Source organism: Hyla sarda, chromosome 5 (assembly GCF_029499605.1).
Source record: "Hyla sarda isolate aHylSar1 chromosome 5, aHylSar1.hap1, whole genome shotgun sequence".
Lineage (NCBI taxonomy): Eukaryota > Metazoa > Chordata > Amphibia > Anura > Hylidae > Hyla > Hyla sarda.
Window position 1 is genome coordinate 35,191,500 of NC_079193.1, and position 18,221 is coordinate 35,209,720.

General features: G+C 40.3%; 1 protein-coding gene across 1 annotated transcript in view; it reads left to right on the forward strand.

Annotated features, from left to right (window-relative positions):
- Positions 1–2,473: 2,473 nt before the first annotated feature.
- PLXDC2 (plexin domain containing 2) overlaps positions 2,474–18,221 on the forward strand; it is a 578,876-nt gene continuing 563,128 nt past the window's right edge. Inside the window, exon 1 of the mRNA XM_056519248.1 lies at positions 2,474–3,830. Coding sequence (XP_056375223.1) covers positions 3,731–3,830 — 100 coding nt within the window. The 5' untranslated portion in view covers positions 2,474–3,730. The remainder of the gene's footprint in view (positions 3,831–18,221) is intronic.

An 18,221-nucleotide genomic window follows, 5' to 3' on the forward strand; every position in this document is an offset into this window, starting at 1 on the left:
CAACAATTAATTACAACAATCTTAAGTAAAAATCATATAATAGTGACAAAAAAAAACAGTGTACAGAGTAAGAGAGCAAATAATAAAGCGCCAAATTACAGATACTGTTTTTTACATGTACCTCCTACAGTATCATCATTGTTAAAATACGTTAAATCTTATTTTATGTCCCTCAGCTATGCTTGTACAATTGTGACCTTTTACAAGTAATTTTGTTTTGACAATATTTTTCTCTTTTCTTCTTTCTCTCAGATGGGTGTGGGGATGCACGGTTGCACTTTATACTGTCTACATGAAAAACGACAGCCAAAGTCTATGTATATAGCGGATTTACTTATTGTTAGTATAGGATGGATGGTGATAACCTACTATATAAATGACAATTTTCTTCTTTTTACTCTTATATCTAGATTCTCTGTATAATTCTTTTTTATCTCTACAATAAATATACTCACATACTTTATTTCCAGTGACTCTTCATTTTCCTTTTCAGTTGTTATTATTTTTCTTATGGATTCTAATTTTTTTTCTTTTCTTTTTTTTATTTTTTATTCCTTATTTATATATGTTTTTTTATTCTAACCTTTAATTTTAACTTTTTTCTAGTTTCATAAAAAAAAAAAAAAATAACTTTTTAGATTTCAGTTATTCCCTTGATAAAAATATTATATTCCTTTATGTTTTTATCGGTGCCCTTGAATGGCCTATTTACAGACTTTCCTGGTATGCATGAGATGATACACATGGTGAGCACCCCCACTGGATAGCTAATGTATGGAATTGGTCAATGGTGTTCCCCAACCTGGTAGAGGGACCCTAGGGGACCAGCAGTTGGACATGATCTACATGTCACTGTGAGGTCTGGGGTCCTACTGTGACAAAATAACAAAGAGGGGGATATGCTGCGCTCCATGATGAATGTGATCTGACACGTGAGAAAGGGAAACAGTTATAATAACTTCTAATATTTATGTAGTAAATTGTTGTTTTGCCCTTATTTTTTCTTTTTTAATTTTTTTAAATTGTTTTTACTTTCTTTATATTTTTTTTCTCCATTTTTTCTAATATATACATACAGTGGTCCCTCAACATACGATGGTAATTCGCTCCAAACGACCCATCGTTTGTTGAATCCATCGTATGTTGAGGGATCCGTGCAATGTAAAGTATAGGAAGCTGTACTCACCTGTCCCCGCCGCTCCAGACCAGGTCCTCACCGCTCCCGATGTTGTCCAAGGGGCTCCCGATGCTGTCCCGCTGCTCCAGTGTCTTCTTCGCGATCCTCCGGCTTCTTCCCCATCTTCTGCAGCGTCCGGGCCTGCAGAAGGCTGTCCGGGCATACTGGTAGTTGTAGTTTTGCAGCGGCTCCAGAGACAGCTGCATTAATGGATGACTTTAGAGCTGTCCTGACTGTGTCTTGGGTAGTAGTAGATGGTAAACAATAACCATCAAAGGACGCCATTGACTCACCTTGTCCTTACGGGACCTATGGAAAAGGTTGTCTAAAACGGCCAAACCCAATGAAAAAACATGTTTTCATATCATCTGGTGCCAGATCCTTATACAGATTTGTAAATTACTTCTATTTAAAAATCTTAATCCTTCCAGTACTTATCAGCTGCTGTCTGCTCCAGAAGAAGTTATGTAGTTCTTTCCAGTCTGACCACAGTGCTCTCTGCTGCCTCCTCTTTCCGTGTCAGGAACTGTACAGAGCAGGAGAGGTTTGGGATTTGCTTATACACCAGACAGTTCCTGACACGGACAGAGGTGGCAGCAGAGAGATGACTGCGGTCAGACTGTAAAGAACTGCACAATTTCCTCTGTAGCATACAGCAGCTAATAAGTACTGGAAGGATTAAGATTTTTAAGGACTGTATTATAAATAACAGAGAGTATGCACAAAGGGTACTTCTTGTTCTTCAGGAACCAACATTTTCATGCCTTACACCAGTGGTTTCCAAACTGTGGACCTCCAGATGTTGCAGAACTAAAACTCCCAGCATGCCTTGACATCTGACTGTTGAAAGGAGGAAGCAAGGGGGATACCAACAGGAGGACAATAAGTGATTAGTTTTAATGCTAATGGAACCTTGTAAAATAATAATAATAATAATAATAATAATAAAATAATAATAAAAATAAATAATAACAACAACTTATTATATTATTATTATTTTATTATTATTTTATTATTATTATTATTATTATTATTATTATTATTATTATATTATTTTATTATTATATTATTATTTTATTATTGTATTATCATTATTTTATTATTACTATTTTATTATTATTATTTTTATATATATATAATATAGTGCCAACGGATTCCCCAGAGGGGGGAAAAAAAAAAAAAAAGAGAGACCAAACATAGCAGACAACCCCTTTTTTTGAGGTATTTTTTTCATGCTCATTGCTGCAACATATGAATGCATTATAAATGCAGGTGGTCCTTTTAGACATATATGTGTTATAATAAATAGGTAAATATTCACCACATATAGTATAAACATAACTCACTGCAATACAGTGTAAATCGAAACGAAACGTCTGAAAGTTGGATACATTGTTGCAGCAGCCATATTCCTCAATGTCTTGTCCACCGCTGTTGTAATAATAATAATAATGCAGGCAAAAAAAGCCACCATACAGCTCCATTCAGTCTCCCAGTAATGTCCTGCGTGGAAAGTGTCTACAGATGAGATGAGTATTGTGTGTTCTCAGGCTGTAAACAGAGACTTGGAGCAGCACAGCTCTAGAAGGCAGCTGAGGAGGAGGAGGAGGAGGAGGAGGGTGGCTGGAAGGAGGAGGAGGAAGGAGGGAACATGCCTGGGATTTTTTTTTTCCTCTTCTTTCTAAGAGCAATCAGCTTGTAAGGTGGGAGAGAGAAGGAGAGCAGGCAGCCTCTGCAAAGGACAGCAAGGTACTGCTGGCTGCTCATCCTCTCCAAACTAGCTGACCTAGACCCAAGCTGCAGACTTGTGGAGGACAAGGTTGGAGTCTGGAAGATGCTTCCTCATGGGTCTTCTCCAATGATGGGAGGCATTGACCCTTCTTGCGTGAAGATCTGAAGAAGGTGCATACAATCCAGGGGATACCACCAGTAAAGGATCAGAGACCTTCCCTGTCTACTGTCCATCAAGAAGTGATAGGGTTGGGAGTGGTGGGACCACAGATCACTCCTTCACACAACTATTTCCCAGCTTCTCTTGACATCTGGGTGTCAGGAATACTCTTCTGTTTACTATGAGATGTGTGAGAGCTGAAGGAATGGGATTTCTCCTAATTCTGAGCAGTGCCCCCCTGTGCTGATGTCTTCTTGTGCTGCACCCCCTCCTCTGGACACCAGAAGACTCTCTTGGTGCCGCCTGGAGGTGTCATAGTAAAAGTTTGCTGAAGATTAGACTTCCCAGCTGGAGTTTATTTGGTCTTCTTCTCCATTCATTGTTTTCCTTTGACAGTTGCCACAGGGTAATTCATGACCAGGGATAGAAGGTTCCTCATAGCATTAGGATTGTGTCTGGACAAGTCATATCTTCTCCACCATCCTTCTTCATCCCTCAGGCATTATCTGCTGCCCTTGGCGTTGGCAGAAGTTTCTTCACTTTGTTCCCTTTGGATATAGCAGGTCATCCCTAGAGGAAGGATTATTCTTCTTACCTTGGCATTGGGTCTCCCCTTTTAGGAGTTGAAGACATTTCTCTTCCCCCCCCCCCCCCCCAGCATCATGGAAAGGGTTAAGAAGACCAACTCGATAGTTGGAGTTGTGTTACTTTTCAGGTTGTTGGTCGATCACTATCCGTTGACTGCAGCAGAGATGGAGCCAGGTAAGAAGATAGGACGTTATCCTGTTGTTATTAGTGATTTAGCAAATATACTGATGATTATTCGTCCTATGTTCGCGAAATTCGCATAGTCGCTGTGTTCGTTCACTTTTTTTTTAATGGGAAAATTTGCATGGAAAATTCGCATAAAAATGTGCATGTGAAAAAAAAACACAAAAAATTTTTTTAATACTCATCATTACGAAATATTTGCGAAATCGAGAAGTGTCCCGATATTCGCGATAAAAATTTGCATTATGAATATTCGTGCTCAACACTAATTGTTATGTATTGGCTTAGGGATGTGCACACACATAGACTCAAAAGGGGGCTTGAGCCCCTGCCCTTTTAATGCACTTGCCCAATTATGTCCACACTCAATGGGACCTCCATGGGTGGATGCGGATCCCATTCAGCTGACATGACTGCCGGAGGTCGCTTACCTCAGGAATTGTGTTGTGTTAACATGTGTAAGGATTTTACAAACATTTTTTTTTTTGTTTTTTGTTTTTTATAACAAGAAGTGCCTTTTTTCTCTACTTGAGCCCCTGCCAAAAAAAAAAAAAAGAAAAAAAAATGTCTGTGCACGTCCCTGTATTGGCTAGAATATGAGAAGGGGGACAAGTAAGATGGGCTAAGTGGGAACTGTGCAAGAATAATCCAATTGAATGAAAAAAAAAAAATCCAAAAATGTGCATTCCAGGAGACAAGGGGTTAAGCAGCTGGCATGTACGTTGTGGGGATACAGGCTTGGTTAAGGCCATTGTCAGCATTACAATAGAAAATAACCCTCCTGACCGATGTTTTATTGGGTATAAGAGACAAGTATGAGGAATGTTGGCTGGGATTCTGCTGGCGGATCCACAAATTGGGCTTTTTTTTTTGTTTTTTTTTGTATTGAGTGCAGGACGGTTCAAGCCAGGCCGCCCTGGATATAACACCCAGAGCAGTGCCCAACCAGGGTGTCTCCAGCTGTTGCAAAACTACAAGCCCAGCATGCCCAGACAGCCTTCGGCTGTCTGGGCATGCTGGGCGTTGTAGTTTTGCAACAGCTGGAGGCACCCTGATTGGCAAACACTGACCCAGAGGATGGATGGAAAATATTAATAGGAAACCCCAGGAAATGTTCTATAACCAATGATCCACGAATGTATAGATCATAATATACTGCACTATAGAATGGCTTCGTTGTTACTAATCCTAACACTAAGGGGAGAAAAGAGTTAAATATGTCAGGAATAGGCAGCAGATTGATGGTCAGTCTCAGGTTTTGGGCAGATGGTTTATAGAAGCCACTTGAAATTGGCGTCACCCACTCGAAAGTAAGTGGGTTGTCTCCTGTTGTTTGTATAGCGCCAACATATTCTGCAGTGCTGTACAGAGAAAAGGAGAACTCAGGCATTGTCCCCAGTGAGGCGCAGAATGTAAGTTCCCAATATCAGGCACATAGATAGAACAATTCATAGAAGGATGTTAACTGCAGAGTGCCCGGAGGAAACCCAATCATAGAATCTATAGGGATGCTGCATTATCTCCTATCTGTCTTTTTATCTATATCATATTACTATCTATCTATCTATCTCATATCTATATCATATCTATCTATCTCATATCTATCTATCTATCTATCTATCTCATATCTATCTTTCTATCTCTTATCTATCTATCTTTCTATCTATTAATTAATAAATCAATCAATCATCTATGTATCTTTCATATCTATCTATCTATCTATCTCATATCTATCTATCTATCTATCTATCTCATATCTATCTATCTCATATCTATCTATCTATCTATCTATCTCATATCTATATATCTCTCTCATATCTATCTATCTCATATCTATCTATCTATCTCATATCTATCTCATAGCTATCTATCTATCTAATTTTTATCTATCTCATTTCTATCTATCTATTAATTAATTAATCAATCATCTATGTATCTGTCTATCTCATATCTATATTATCTATCTATCTCATATCTATCTATCTATCTATCTCATATCTATCTATCTATCTATCTCATATCTATTTTATCTATCTATCTCATATCTATCTATCTATCTCATATCTATCTATCTATCTATCTATCTATCTCTCTATCTATCTATCTTATATCTATCTACCTTTCTTTCTTTTGTCTCTTTCACATAAATATTCCAAACTTTTCTGCACTCCTTACATCATTGCCCCAATACAGTTCCTCAGACATTCATTACTGACCACATATATGAAGGTAGATCCCATTCATCCCAGTGTTAGTCCTGTAGGTTCCTCTATCGGCTTTAAGTTAATTGGTCATTTGTTTCTTGCGGGTGATTTGTCCTCCCCGCCTGTCCCCAGACTCTCCATATACAGTCTATGACCCCAGACTCTCCATATACAGTCTATGACCCCAGACTCTCAATATACAGTCTATGACCCCAGAATCTCCATATACAGTCTATGACCCCAGACTCTCCATATACAGTCTATGACCCCAGACTTTCCATATACAGTCTATGACCCCAGACTCTCCATATACAGTCTATGACCCCAGACTCTCAATATACAGTCTATGACCCCAGAATCTCCATATACAGTCTATGACCCCAGACTCTCCATATACAGTCTATGACCCCAGACTTTCCATATACAGTCTATGACCCCAGACTCTCCATATACAGTCTATGACCCCAGACTCTCAATATACAGTCTATGACCCCAGAATCTCCATATACAGTCTATGACCCCAGACTTTCCATGTACAGTCTATGACCCCAAACTCTCCATATACAGTCTATGACCCCAGACTCTCAATATACAGTCTATGACCCATACTCTCCATATACAGTCTATGACCCCAGACTCTCCATATACAGTCTATGACCCCAGACTCTCCATATACAGTCTATGACCCCAGAATCTCCATATACAGTCTATGACCCCAGACTTTCCATATACAGTCTATGACCCCAGACTCTCCATATACAGTCTATGACCCCATACTCTCCATATACAGTCTATGACCCCAGACTCTCCATATACAGTCTATGACCCCATACTCTCCATATACAGTCTATGACCCCGGACTCTCCATATACAGTCTATGATCCCAGACTCTCCATATACAGTCTATGACCTCATACTTTCCATATACAGTCTATGACCCCAGACTCTCCATATACAGTCTATGACCCCATACTTTCCATATACAGTCTATGACCCCATACTTTCCATATACAATTTATGACCCCAGACTCTCCATATACAGTCTATGAACCCAGACTCTCCATATACAGTCTATGACCCCATACTCTCCCTATACACTCTATGACCCCATACTCTCCATATACAGTCTATGACCTCATACTTTCCATATACAGTCTATGAACCCAGACTCTCCATATACAGTCTATGACCCCATACTCTCCCTATACACTCTATGACCCCATACTCTCCATATACAGTCTATGACCTCATACTTTCCATATACAGTCTATGACCCCAGACTCTCCATATACAGGCTATGACCCCATACTTTCCATATACAATTTATGACCCCAGACTCTCCATATGCAGTCTATGAACCCAGACTCTCCATATACACTCTATGACCCCATACTCTCCATATACAGTCTATGACCCCAGACTCTCCATATACAGTCTATGACCCCAGATTCTCCATATACAGTCTATGACCCCAGACTCTCCATATACAGTCTATGACCCCAGACTCTCCATATACAGTCTATGACCCCAGACTCTCCATATACAGTCTATGACCCCATACTTTCCATATACAGTCTATGACCCCAGACTCTCCATATACAGTCTATGACCTCATACTTTCCATATACAGTCTATGACCACAGACTCTCCATATACAGTCTATGACCCCAGACTCTCCATATACAGTCTATGACCCCAGACTCTCCATATACAGTCTATGACCCCAGACTCTCCATATACAGTCTATGACCTCATACTTTCCATATACAGTCTATCACCCCAAACTCTCCATATACAGTCTATGACCCCAGACTCTCAATATACAGTCTATGACCCCATACTCTCCATATACAGTCTATGACCCCAGACTCTCCATATACAGTCTATGACCCCAGGCTCTCCATACCCCCAGACTCTCCATTTACACTCTGTGACTTGTATCACTTGATGACAGGCTCCATGGGATTCTGGTGTAATGAGACTTTACTATGTAAAACGCCTCCAATTACACCGATCCCATATGTTACGTTGTTGTCTGTGATGGTTTACAGTAATGTATGCGGGGTTGAGGTTCGAGGACATTGCTCTTAAATAATTCCTTCTTTAATTCTGGTAGATATGGTCCAGGTCACTTATGATGTAGGATCAGATTCCGCCTGTGTTTGTAGAGGGATTCTCCTCGCATTTCCATTAATATGTGACATAAACAGTTTCTTCTATAAATTCTTCTTCTTTGATGTGTAAGACGGAGACCTTCTCGGTGTCATCGATTACTGACATCAAACACCCTCTAAATAGACTCTATGCCGCTATAGTTGTCCCCACTTTGCACTACTTTGCAGTTTGTCCCTATAACCCCCCACCCCCAGGATGTTGTATAGAGCAGCCTTTCCTAATTAGGGGGCCTCCAGCTGTTGCAAAACTACAACTCCCAGCATGCCCAGACATCCAACGGCAACAGTTGGAGGCACCCTGCTTGATAAACACTGCTTCATAGGCTGCGAATGGTACATAGAATACAATCTAGGCCAGTAGTCTCCAAACTGTGAACCTCAAGATGTTGCCAAACTACAACTCCCAGCATACCCGGACAGCCTTTTGGCTGGGAGGTGTAGTTTTGCAACAGCTGGGGGCACCCTGTTTGGGAAACACTGCACCAGCGATTCCTAATGGCATATTACATATCACCCCCTTGAAGGAAAAAAGCAAAAAGAGACCAAAAAAGTTGCAGAAAAGTTCAATAAAGCTAAAAGATTTGGTATTAGTAGAACCAAATACTTGTATTAGTAGAATTAAATAAAGTTACCGTTTATATGGTGCAGCGATAAAACTATGGTCTATTTTTATAGTTTTTTTGTTTATTAATTCAATGATTAAATATGAATTAACCCTTTTTTAATGCAATTTTTTAAGCTGTTTCAGTGAAAGAAATAGAAAAGTAATGGCTGATGTAATGGATGGGGGGGGGGGGGGTAAAAGTTATCTTCATAGATGGGGGGTTCCTGAGACGGGAAGTCAGGGGCGTAATTATAGAGGTGGCAAATGTAGCAGTCACACCAGGGCATTGGTGCCTAAGGGGGCCCAAAGCACATCTGCCCCATTAGAGACCAGTCATATAATTGGCACATGGGCTCTGTTGCAGATTTCGCATCGGGGCCAGAAACTACAAGCTACGCCTCTGGGAGGAGCCTATTCTGTTTCCTGCTTTTGTCCCAATATGGCATTTGGCTAGGGCTTGTCCAGATGAGGTAACCCCTTTAAGGCCAAAATGCTTTACTGCAACTTACAAAAAGTATGCATAAAATATATACATTTTTATTATGATATAAAAATAATTCATAAATAAAATGAATGAATAAAATGTATATATTATATGCGTACAGTTGTCCCTTAGAGAGTGGCTTTTTGTAGGTTGTAGTGTTGTTGCACTGGACAGTATTTTTATACAACGTGGACATCTAGGGGGAGATTTATCAAAACATGTCCAGAGAAAGAGTTGCTGAGTTGCCCATAGCAACCAATCAGATCACTTCTTTCATTTTTCAAAGGGCCTTTGAAAAAGGAAAGAAGCGATCTGATTGGTTGCTATGGGCAACTGGTCAACTTTTCCTCTACACAGGTTATGATAAATCTCCCCATGTCGTAGAGAGCTTCCACACCATAGTCCTCAGGAACAACAGGTTTTTATGAAACAGGGACTTTTTGAAAAAAAAGTTGCATATTTTGGCGCACAGCACCCAAAAGGGCGCAAATCAATACGAAATAAAAACAACATACAAACTAACTGTGGACAGCGTCAGTATAATTGTCACACGTGTTAAAAAGTAGCACAACAACACCATACAGAGTACTGAGGTAAGAAATGTGATCAGCGCCATATTTATCACATGCCCTCCGCCATGTAAGAAATTTGGTGCAGGTACACAGTTCCTACCACATGAATTAAAGGGGTACGCCGGTGAAAAACATTTTTTTTTTTTAAATCAACTATTGCCAGAAAGTTAAACAGATTTGTAAATTACTTCTATTTAAAAGTCTTAACCATTCCAGTTCTTATCAGCTGCTGTATGCTCCACAGGAAGTTCTTTTCTTTTTAAATGTATTTAAAGTCTGACCACAGTGCTCTCTACTGACATCTCTGTCCATGTCAGGAACTGTCCAGAGCAGAATAGGTTTGCTATGGGGATTTTCTCCTGCTCTGGACAGTTCTTGACATGGACAGAGGTGTCAGCAGAGAGCACTGTGGTCAGACAGAAAGGAAATTCAAAAAGAAAAGAATTTCCTCTGTAATATTCAGCAGCTAATAAGTACTGGAAGGATTACGATTTTTCTGTTTAACTTTTTGGCACCAGTTGATTTAAAAAAAAAAATTTTCATCAGAGTACCTCTTTAAAGAAGTTATCGAGGAATAGAAAAACAGAGCTAATTTCTTCCAAAACCCGCTCTGCCTCCAGGTTGGGTATGGTTCTGCAGCTCAGTTCATTTGAAATGAATGGAGTATGTAATGCCACACACACAACCTTGGGACAGATGTGGAGCTGTTTTTGAAAGAAATGAGCTCTGTTTTTCTATCCCAGGATAAACCCTTTAATGTAAAAGCTAATGGTGGTCTTATATATCAAGGCTTGGTATTTGTCCCCCTGCTGCGCCTGTGCCTGGCATTGAGAAACAATACCAGACACCTCTACAATACATTGGGCCTTTCCTCCCGCCATAGGCCGCACATTGTGCATCTGTAATTTAGAGCTAAAGCTATTTGTACTAAAATTTGCATGAATTCCCTTTCGTTCTGTTCTCACATTAATGTTTATTGATGCAGAGGCTGAGCGTTCTGCCCATACGGTTATACGGATAATTGTGTTTTTTATGTAGTACATGGTATTATAATTTAAAGGAGCGTTATACCTAAAGGATAAAGGATGTAAATGTGCAGCTCAGAAGCTGCAAGTTTCTGTGTTCCAGAAGCTGCCGCTGCCGGCCCGGAGATTGTGTGGGGTCCCAGCAGCGGGACCCCTGTGATGTAACATCTTATCCCTTATCCTTTGGATAGGGGATAAGAGGTCTAGCATCAGAGTACCCCTTGTAACACTCATGTTTCTGAAGACAGGAACCCCAGTGGATGTGGATCCGCTGGACCTGTGTGGCAGAGGACTCGGACCGTACCAGGGAGCAGAGTTTAAGGTGACGCTGGTTTTTTGACCAGAGAGCTGCTGCAGACGGCCCCCAGGTCGCTACCCCTGGCATGGCTTGACCACACAGGCTGCTGAGGAGATGCGAGGCACAGGAGGGATTAGGCAACTCGTAGTCTGGATAGCAGAAGTTCAGGGCAGGCGGCACAGTAGCGTAGTCAAAGCGAAGCAGGAGTTCAGTAGGCAGGCAGCAGGGGGCAGGGTCAAGTCACAAGAGCAAGAGGTCTGATACACGGCAAGGCAATACAAAGGAACGCTTTCTCAAAGGCACAAGGCAACAAAGATCCGGCAGGGAATTGAGGAGGGTGGAGGAATTTATAAATGAGCCACAGGTGGATAACTCTAATGAGTGTACTGGCCCTTTAAATCTTAAAGCTCCGGCTCGTGCGCCCTAGGGGACGGGGACATGCGCGCCAGAGAAGAGAGGCAGAGGCAGGAGAAACACCCGGAGAGTGACGGACTGGGGCTCGCGATGCGGGGTATTTTAAGTTGTCCCCTGGGATTGTACAGCAGTCTACGATTAAGCTTTTTAGCGAAACGCGTCAGACTTTCTACCCTGTACCGCAGAATCTTGAAATAAAAGAATAAGAAGTTTTTACCTGCAACCTAGTGCCGGACCTTGTTTCTTCTTTCATTAATCTATAATATATCAAAAGTTTTTTTGATAAGAGGTACCCTTTAACCCCTTAGACGCCGCAATCAAAGTTGATCGTGGCGTCTAAAGCAAAACTAAAATCGTCCCGGCAGCCCAGCGAAGCTGATCGGGACTATTGCAACAAAATCGCGATGTCCTGATCAACTTGCCTGACGACGAGAGGATCCTCACCTGCCTCTCCATTGTCCGATCGGCAATCTACTGCTCAATGCCAGAAACTAAAATGCAAAAATGGAAATTTGCTGCGTCCTTAAAGGGGTACCCCGCTGCTCAGCGTTTGATGCAAACTGTTCCGAATGCTGGAGCCGGCGCCGGGAGCTCTTGGCATCATAGCCCTGCCCCCTCATGGTGTCACGCCCCGCCCCCTCAATGCAAGTCTATGGGAGGGGGCGTGACAGCGTTCGGAACAGTTTGTTCCAAATGCTGAGCAGTGGAGTACCCCTTTAAGGTGTAAATGGACTGGGGGTTAATCAAAGTTTACGCCAACAATAAACGTTCCATGACATCTTATCCTAATGCATCCAGATCAAAGACTCTATGACTGTAGACAGAATAGCCGGTATAGTTATATTGTATCACTATAGTTTATATAACTGGCAGATATATATTTCTCTGCAGGGTAAAACTATTTCCCCTTCTTTTATGTTAAAAGCTTTCTATACAATTCCAGCTGCTTCTGTGTAAAGTCTATAGGTATAACCCGTAGTCCCGTGGTGGCCAATAAGGAGGAATGTGATAAAAGGCTCAGGTTATTACGTGTCGTGATATATTGATACATATTAGATGAAATCTCCAGATCACTGTGAAATGATGAAGCTAGAAGAGGCTTTAGGGCTTGAGCGGATTCATTCCAAGAAGCTTAAAATGTGAACATAGATCTTCCTGGTGCTGCAGAGAAACATTCTCGCTGCTTAAAGAAGTACTTTGGTGGAAAACTTATATTTTTTTTTAAATCAACTGATGCCAGAAAGTTAAACAGATTTGTAAATTACTTCTATTCAAAAATCTTAATCCTTCCAGTACTTTTTAGGGGCTGTATACTACAGAGGAAATGCTTTTCTTTTTGAGTTTCTCTTCTGTCACGACCACGGTGCTCTCTGCTGATCTCTGCTGTCCATTTTAGGAACTGTCCAGAGCAGAATATGTTTGCTATGGGAATTTTCTTCTACTCTGGACAGTTCCTAAAATGGACAGCAGAGGACAGCAGAGAGCACTGTGGTAGTGACAGAAGAGAAATCCAAAAAGAAAAGCATTTCCTCTGTAGTATACAGCCGCTAATAAGTACTGGAAGGATTAGGATTTTTTTAATAGAAGTAATTTAAAAATCTGTTTAACTTTCTGGCACCAGTTTTCCACCCGAGTACCCCTGTAATATATTTAATGTGGAACACATCGATTCTGTTAGCTTAGATGTCAGTCCTCTCCCCATCACACCTCATAATGGACAATACATCTAAAATTTTGCATAAACTGGTCACACAGGTAAGTGTTGGCTGAATCTGCCGATTTTGGTAGGACGGGCCAACCACCTAATGCAGTGGTTCCCAACTGAGACCTAAAGGGACTGGGTTGGGGACCTCTGACCTAATATGTATGGGGGCCTCCTGATTCTTTGCCATTGTCAGATGTTGGGGAAGAGAATTCTGGATTTCTCTAAAATAAAAGATATTGACGGCCCACGGTTCTTTATTAAATATATACTACAAAGATTTTTGCATTTAAAAAGTATATTAAAAAAAGTTTAGATATCATAATAAAATATACTGTTTAAATGAAAAGTCCTATAAAGTAGAATCGAGAGGATTTTCCTAAGGTGCAATAGTCTGCAGTATGTACTTTTCCTGTATGGATGGTGCTGTTAAAGAAATAAATAAATAGATCTAGTGTAACTAAGTAATAAGGATACAGGTCATATATATATATACATATATATGTATATATATATATATATATATATATATATATATATATATATATATATATTGTGGATTCAAACGCAGACGTGCATACCCTTTCCTAGGTGTTCGTAGTGCTATCAAATAGAGAAACCCTCCATCTTACGAGCGGTAAGTATTTTTTTCTTTCTAAAAATATATCAATAATTAGATATTGTTTAGCTCTACCGACCTCGTTTAAAAAGACTCAGATAGGGCTACATACATTGTATGTATCCAGGTAGCGATAGTCTGTCTGTAAATAAAATCCACGATGCAATGTTCTGCAGGTTTATATGTTATGGCTAGTTAACAAGGAAAGCAACAGAGTTGAGATAGTTAATTTTATTCATATGGAGCAGAGGAGAAAATAGATATTTGAATTGGATACAATTGCTCCACAAAGATTAAACATAGACTTTGAGATGTTCGGCTTTTTAAAAGAAACATGAAAAATTTTATGGAAAAACAGGAAGAGCATATACATATCTAATGATGATGCATATATGGAGATGACTGGGAGCTATTTAAATGGGTACTGTCAGATATAAAAACTTTTGTATGTTGTAAAAAAAAATTCACGCTTTTGAAAATCAGTCCCACAGCAGCATGAGTGTGTCCAAGGGTCATGGACACGAGATGGGTTATTAACAAGGCTGCAGGAGGAACACAGCCTGCAGCAACACTACTGTAACACATGTGCCTCCAGCTTTTGCAAATCTACAACTCCAAGCATGCCTGGACAGTGAAAGGATGTCTGGGCATGCTGGGAGTTGTAGTTTTGCAAAAGCTGAAGGCAACACTGCTGCAAAAAAAGAGTTATCCAAACACTGTACCTCCAACTATTCTAAAACTACAAGTCCCAGCATTAAAGAACTGGCACAGGATGATACACATGATATAGGAACTTATAGAAAATGTATGCATAAAGATACCACTGTGCTTTTAGCACTAAACCTTTGCACTATTTTAGAAAGATGTAAGTTATACACTTACCAGTTTGTCTTTGATGGTAGAGTATAAGCAATCTCCAATAATCATTGTGTGTGTGTGTGTGTGTGTGTGTTTGTGTGTGCAGCATAAATCCATAGAGGAAAGGATTACAGAGCAGGGCTGCCAGGCTCGCTCCTGAGAGAAGTTAGTCAGCAAAGTGAGGGAGGGGGAGGAGTCATCACAGTGCAGGCAAGATGGAAAAGACATTGAGCAGCCGTAATATGTTATTTTTTTTTGTGTGAAATATCGGTGATAGAGACATAAAAAATGACATGTACATGATTAGGATAAGGTATTGAGTAACATAACTTTTTATTTTTATTTTAGATAAGTCTATTATTATGTATATGTGATACCGGGATCCATATTGTACATCAGGCAGCTGTTAATAAGTACCCCCTAGTCACATACCGGAAGCACTAGTATAAACATACAAATTCTGGATTTCATTGCCTAATCATTTTGTTCTTATAGAGAATCTGACACCTTGTTGACCCATACTAAACACAATATACTGGGTTATAGTGCGAGTAAACAGCTTTAAAAAGAGGAGTCACTTACTTAAATCCATTCAGTATATGTAGAATTTTGGCACTGTACTCTCACCCAGCTCCCCTGCCTCCTCCATATACCTCTGTCGGGATCCGCCCCCTTAATTAATATGCTAATGAATGTTGGGGGTGAATGCACAGAGAGCAGAGAACTTACCCGTGGTGTTCATTAGCATAATAATGAAGGGCGGCAGGGTGGCAGGGAAATATGGAGTAGACAGGGGAGCTGGGTAAGCCGGCTCCCTGCCTCCATTGCGTAGACCTGCACAATGCAACTGAAGATTACAGTGCCACATATACTGTACGGTTTAAAGAAAGTGACCCCTCTTTGTAAAGCTGTTCACCCGCACTATAACCCAGTATAAAGTTCTCTTTAAGCTGCATCCAAAGGTGTCTGGAGGTCGAAAATATGTGCATGCTTAGCCAGATGTGCAATTGTATACAAGGATCAGAATTGATAGCTGTTGGCTGAATAAGTGTTCTGTGCTCATTGTCGCCCCCTGCTGTATTAATTCACTTGCATACAGGAGAAAGATGGAAGCAGCAACCTCTGACAATATTTCTGTATCCAAAATAGAATTAAACCTTTATTATGCACAATAGAGAACACATTTCATATGGAGTTTTTCATTATCACACTTCAAATATAATATTCTCTATAATATGTAAAACATATCGGAAATGCATTTTTTATGAAACTCACCTGTCCCGAGTTGTGTTGCCACCTCATACACATAGCCATAAAGTAAAGCCCAATATGTACGAGACAATAACATAATATCAGATCAATACGGCAGCTAAGAAACAAATCACAAGCTAAATATTATTGAAGTTTTTTTCTGGATTTATTTTTACTAAATTGGATGGAGGCTGTTATTGGTTTTTATAAAAAAAAAAAATACCAACAAATCTACCGCTGCTCCGGCGCGGTTCATCACTGATTTCAGCGGCATGTGGCGTACATCTTATTTCCCCATTCCAGTCCTCAAGGCCACCAACAGTTAAGGGTTTAGATTTTTCTCTGTTGTATTCCTATGGAGTAACTGAAAAAACCCGGAATTTTGGTGGATCTTAAGGACTGGGTTGGGGACCACTGGCATATAGGCAAGCGGAGACTAGTGATTGGTTGGCTGTATGATCACTAGTACAATATAGATGATGTCATTACATTGTATCTATAACACTAAAACAGTTATATGTTACTCAGTACCTGATCCTGATCCTGGGAGTTGTAGTTTTGCAACAACTGGAGGCACTCTGGTTTAACATATTCGGTTGACTAAGGCAGACAAAGACTGTCGAGGCATGCTGGGAGTTGTAGTTTAGAAAAAGCTAGAAAGCTACAGGTTGGTAAACACTGGTTTAGATTAATAGTCTGCAGCCTGTTGTCCCAGCCATTGACATTGTTTGCCTCTATAGGCGGTGCACAACTGGTCCCAGCATGCCATGACCCATGGATTGCACACCATTGGTTTATCGTATGTTGCGGGCTAAGGCTAAGTTCCCATTGCTGTTGTGTTGTGCATTCTGTTCTGGCCAAATGGCCCCAAAATTGCGTCAGAGCAAGCACAACTGACTCCTCCGGGTCACGATGGATCCCATTGACTATAATAGGGTCCGTTGGGGGAACCAGTAGTTTACTGGAGTTTAGCTGAGAAACCAAAAAATATTTCATGCACAATTTTTCCCCCATAAACTCCTGTTGTTTTGATGGAATTGATGGTGGAGCTCCATATAGTGGGACCCGATGGCAATGTGTACTTAGCCTAACAACAACATGCAGAGTGTTGATTTATTCATAAATACATGTTTCCTCTTTTCCTGTCTGTACATTTGTCCAACATCCCCATTGTTGTGAACAACACCTGTTACTTGAAATGGTACGACCAGGTTGTAACCACTAGGGAAGGGGGGGGGGGGGGGCGGGGATAGGGGACAGATTTACTAAATACCAAAAAGTTTATTTATTTCCTGTAGAAGAATTAAATTCCTCTAGTTTGGCTTTTTTGTCTATTTTTTTCTCTCTCATATTTGGTTTTGAGGTAGTGAAGTCTTTGCTCATTACTATATAAATGGTGAACTACTTTTCTCCTTATTATTCTCTATCACGTTTAAGCAGGCCTGCGGATCCTCTAATGCTTCTAATAGGAAATGTGATTGCTGTAATGATTTTACATATGGATATGGGAAAGTCTAATGAAAAAGAGACTTTATTGCGAGTTATGTTAACGCCATGTGGCAGCGAATAAATATAATCTATCTATCCTCGCATGTTCCTGGAACGCGGCTGGATCTGCTTTACATGCTGTGTGTTCTTGTCCCTTGTATAATTTACCCGGGGGCCATATCCACTATGCTAATAACCTGCTCCACTCTGATAATACGGCTTGTTACTTACAGAAAGGGAGTTGGCTGTTGTATGAGAAGTTGTAAGCCTCATAACATAATGCGTGAAATATAGGACAAGGGCGGGTAATGTCACCCCGTCTCATGTCAACTATAAAGAAAAGAATGACTTTAGGGGCAAGTATAGCCATTTAGAAAGAAGGAATGCATAAATATTATGCAAAATTGTATAACAGCAATCCCAGGAGCGTGCTGAAGTGCTATAGTCTGGATTCCATATACTTTGCTCAGCCTTGAAACAGCTAAATAGTGGAACGTGATCTGATGGTAGACGACACAGGTCACAGATCTCAGATGGGAATCTGTGATTAAGTTTTTATAAATGTAAATTTCCAATCCTAATTGAAATTGTTGTGGATTAAACCCATTATTATGCCAAACCCTTAGTTGAATCAATAGCATATAGACCATGAGTATGTCTCATTTTATTGAAAACTCTTTTGTCTGAAC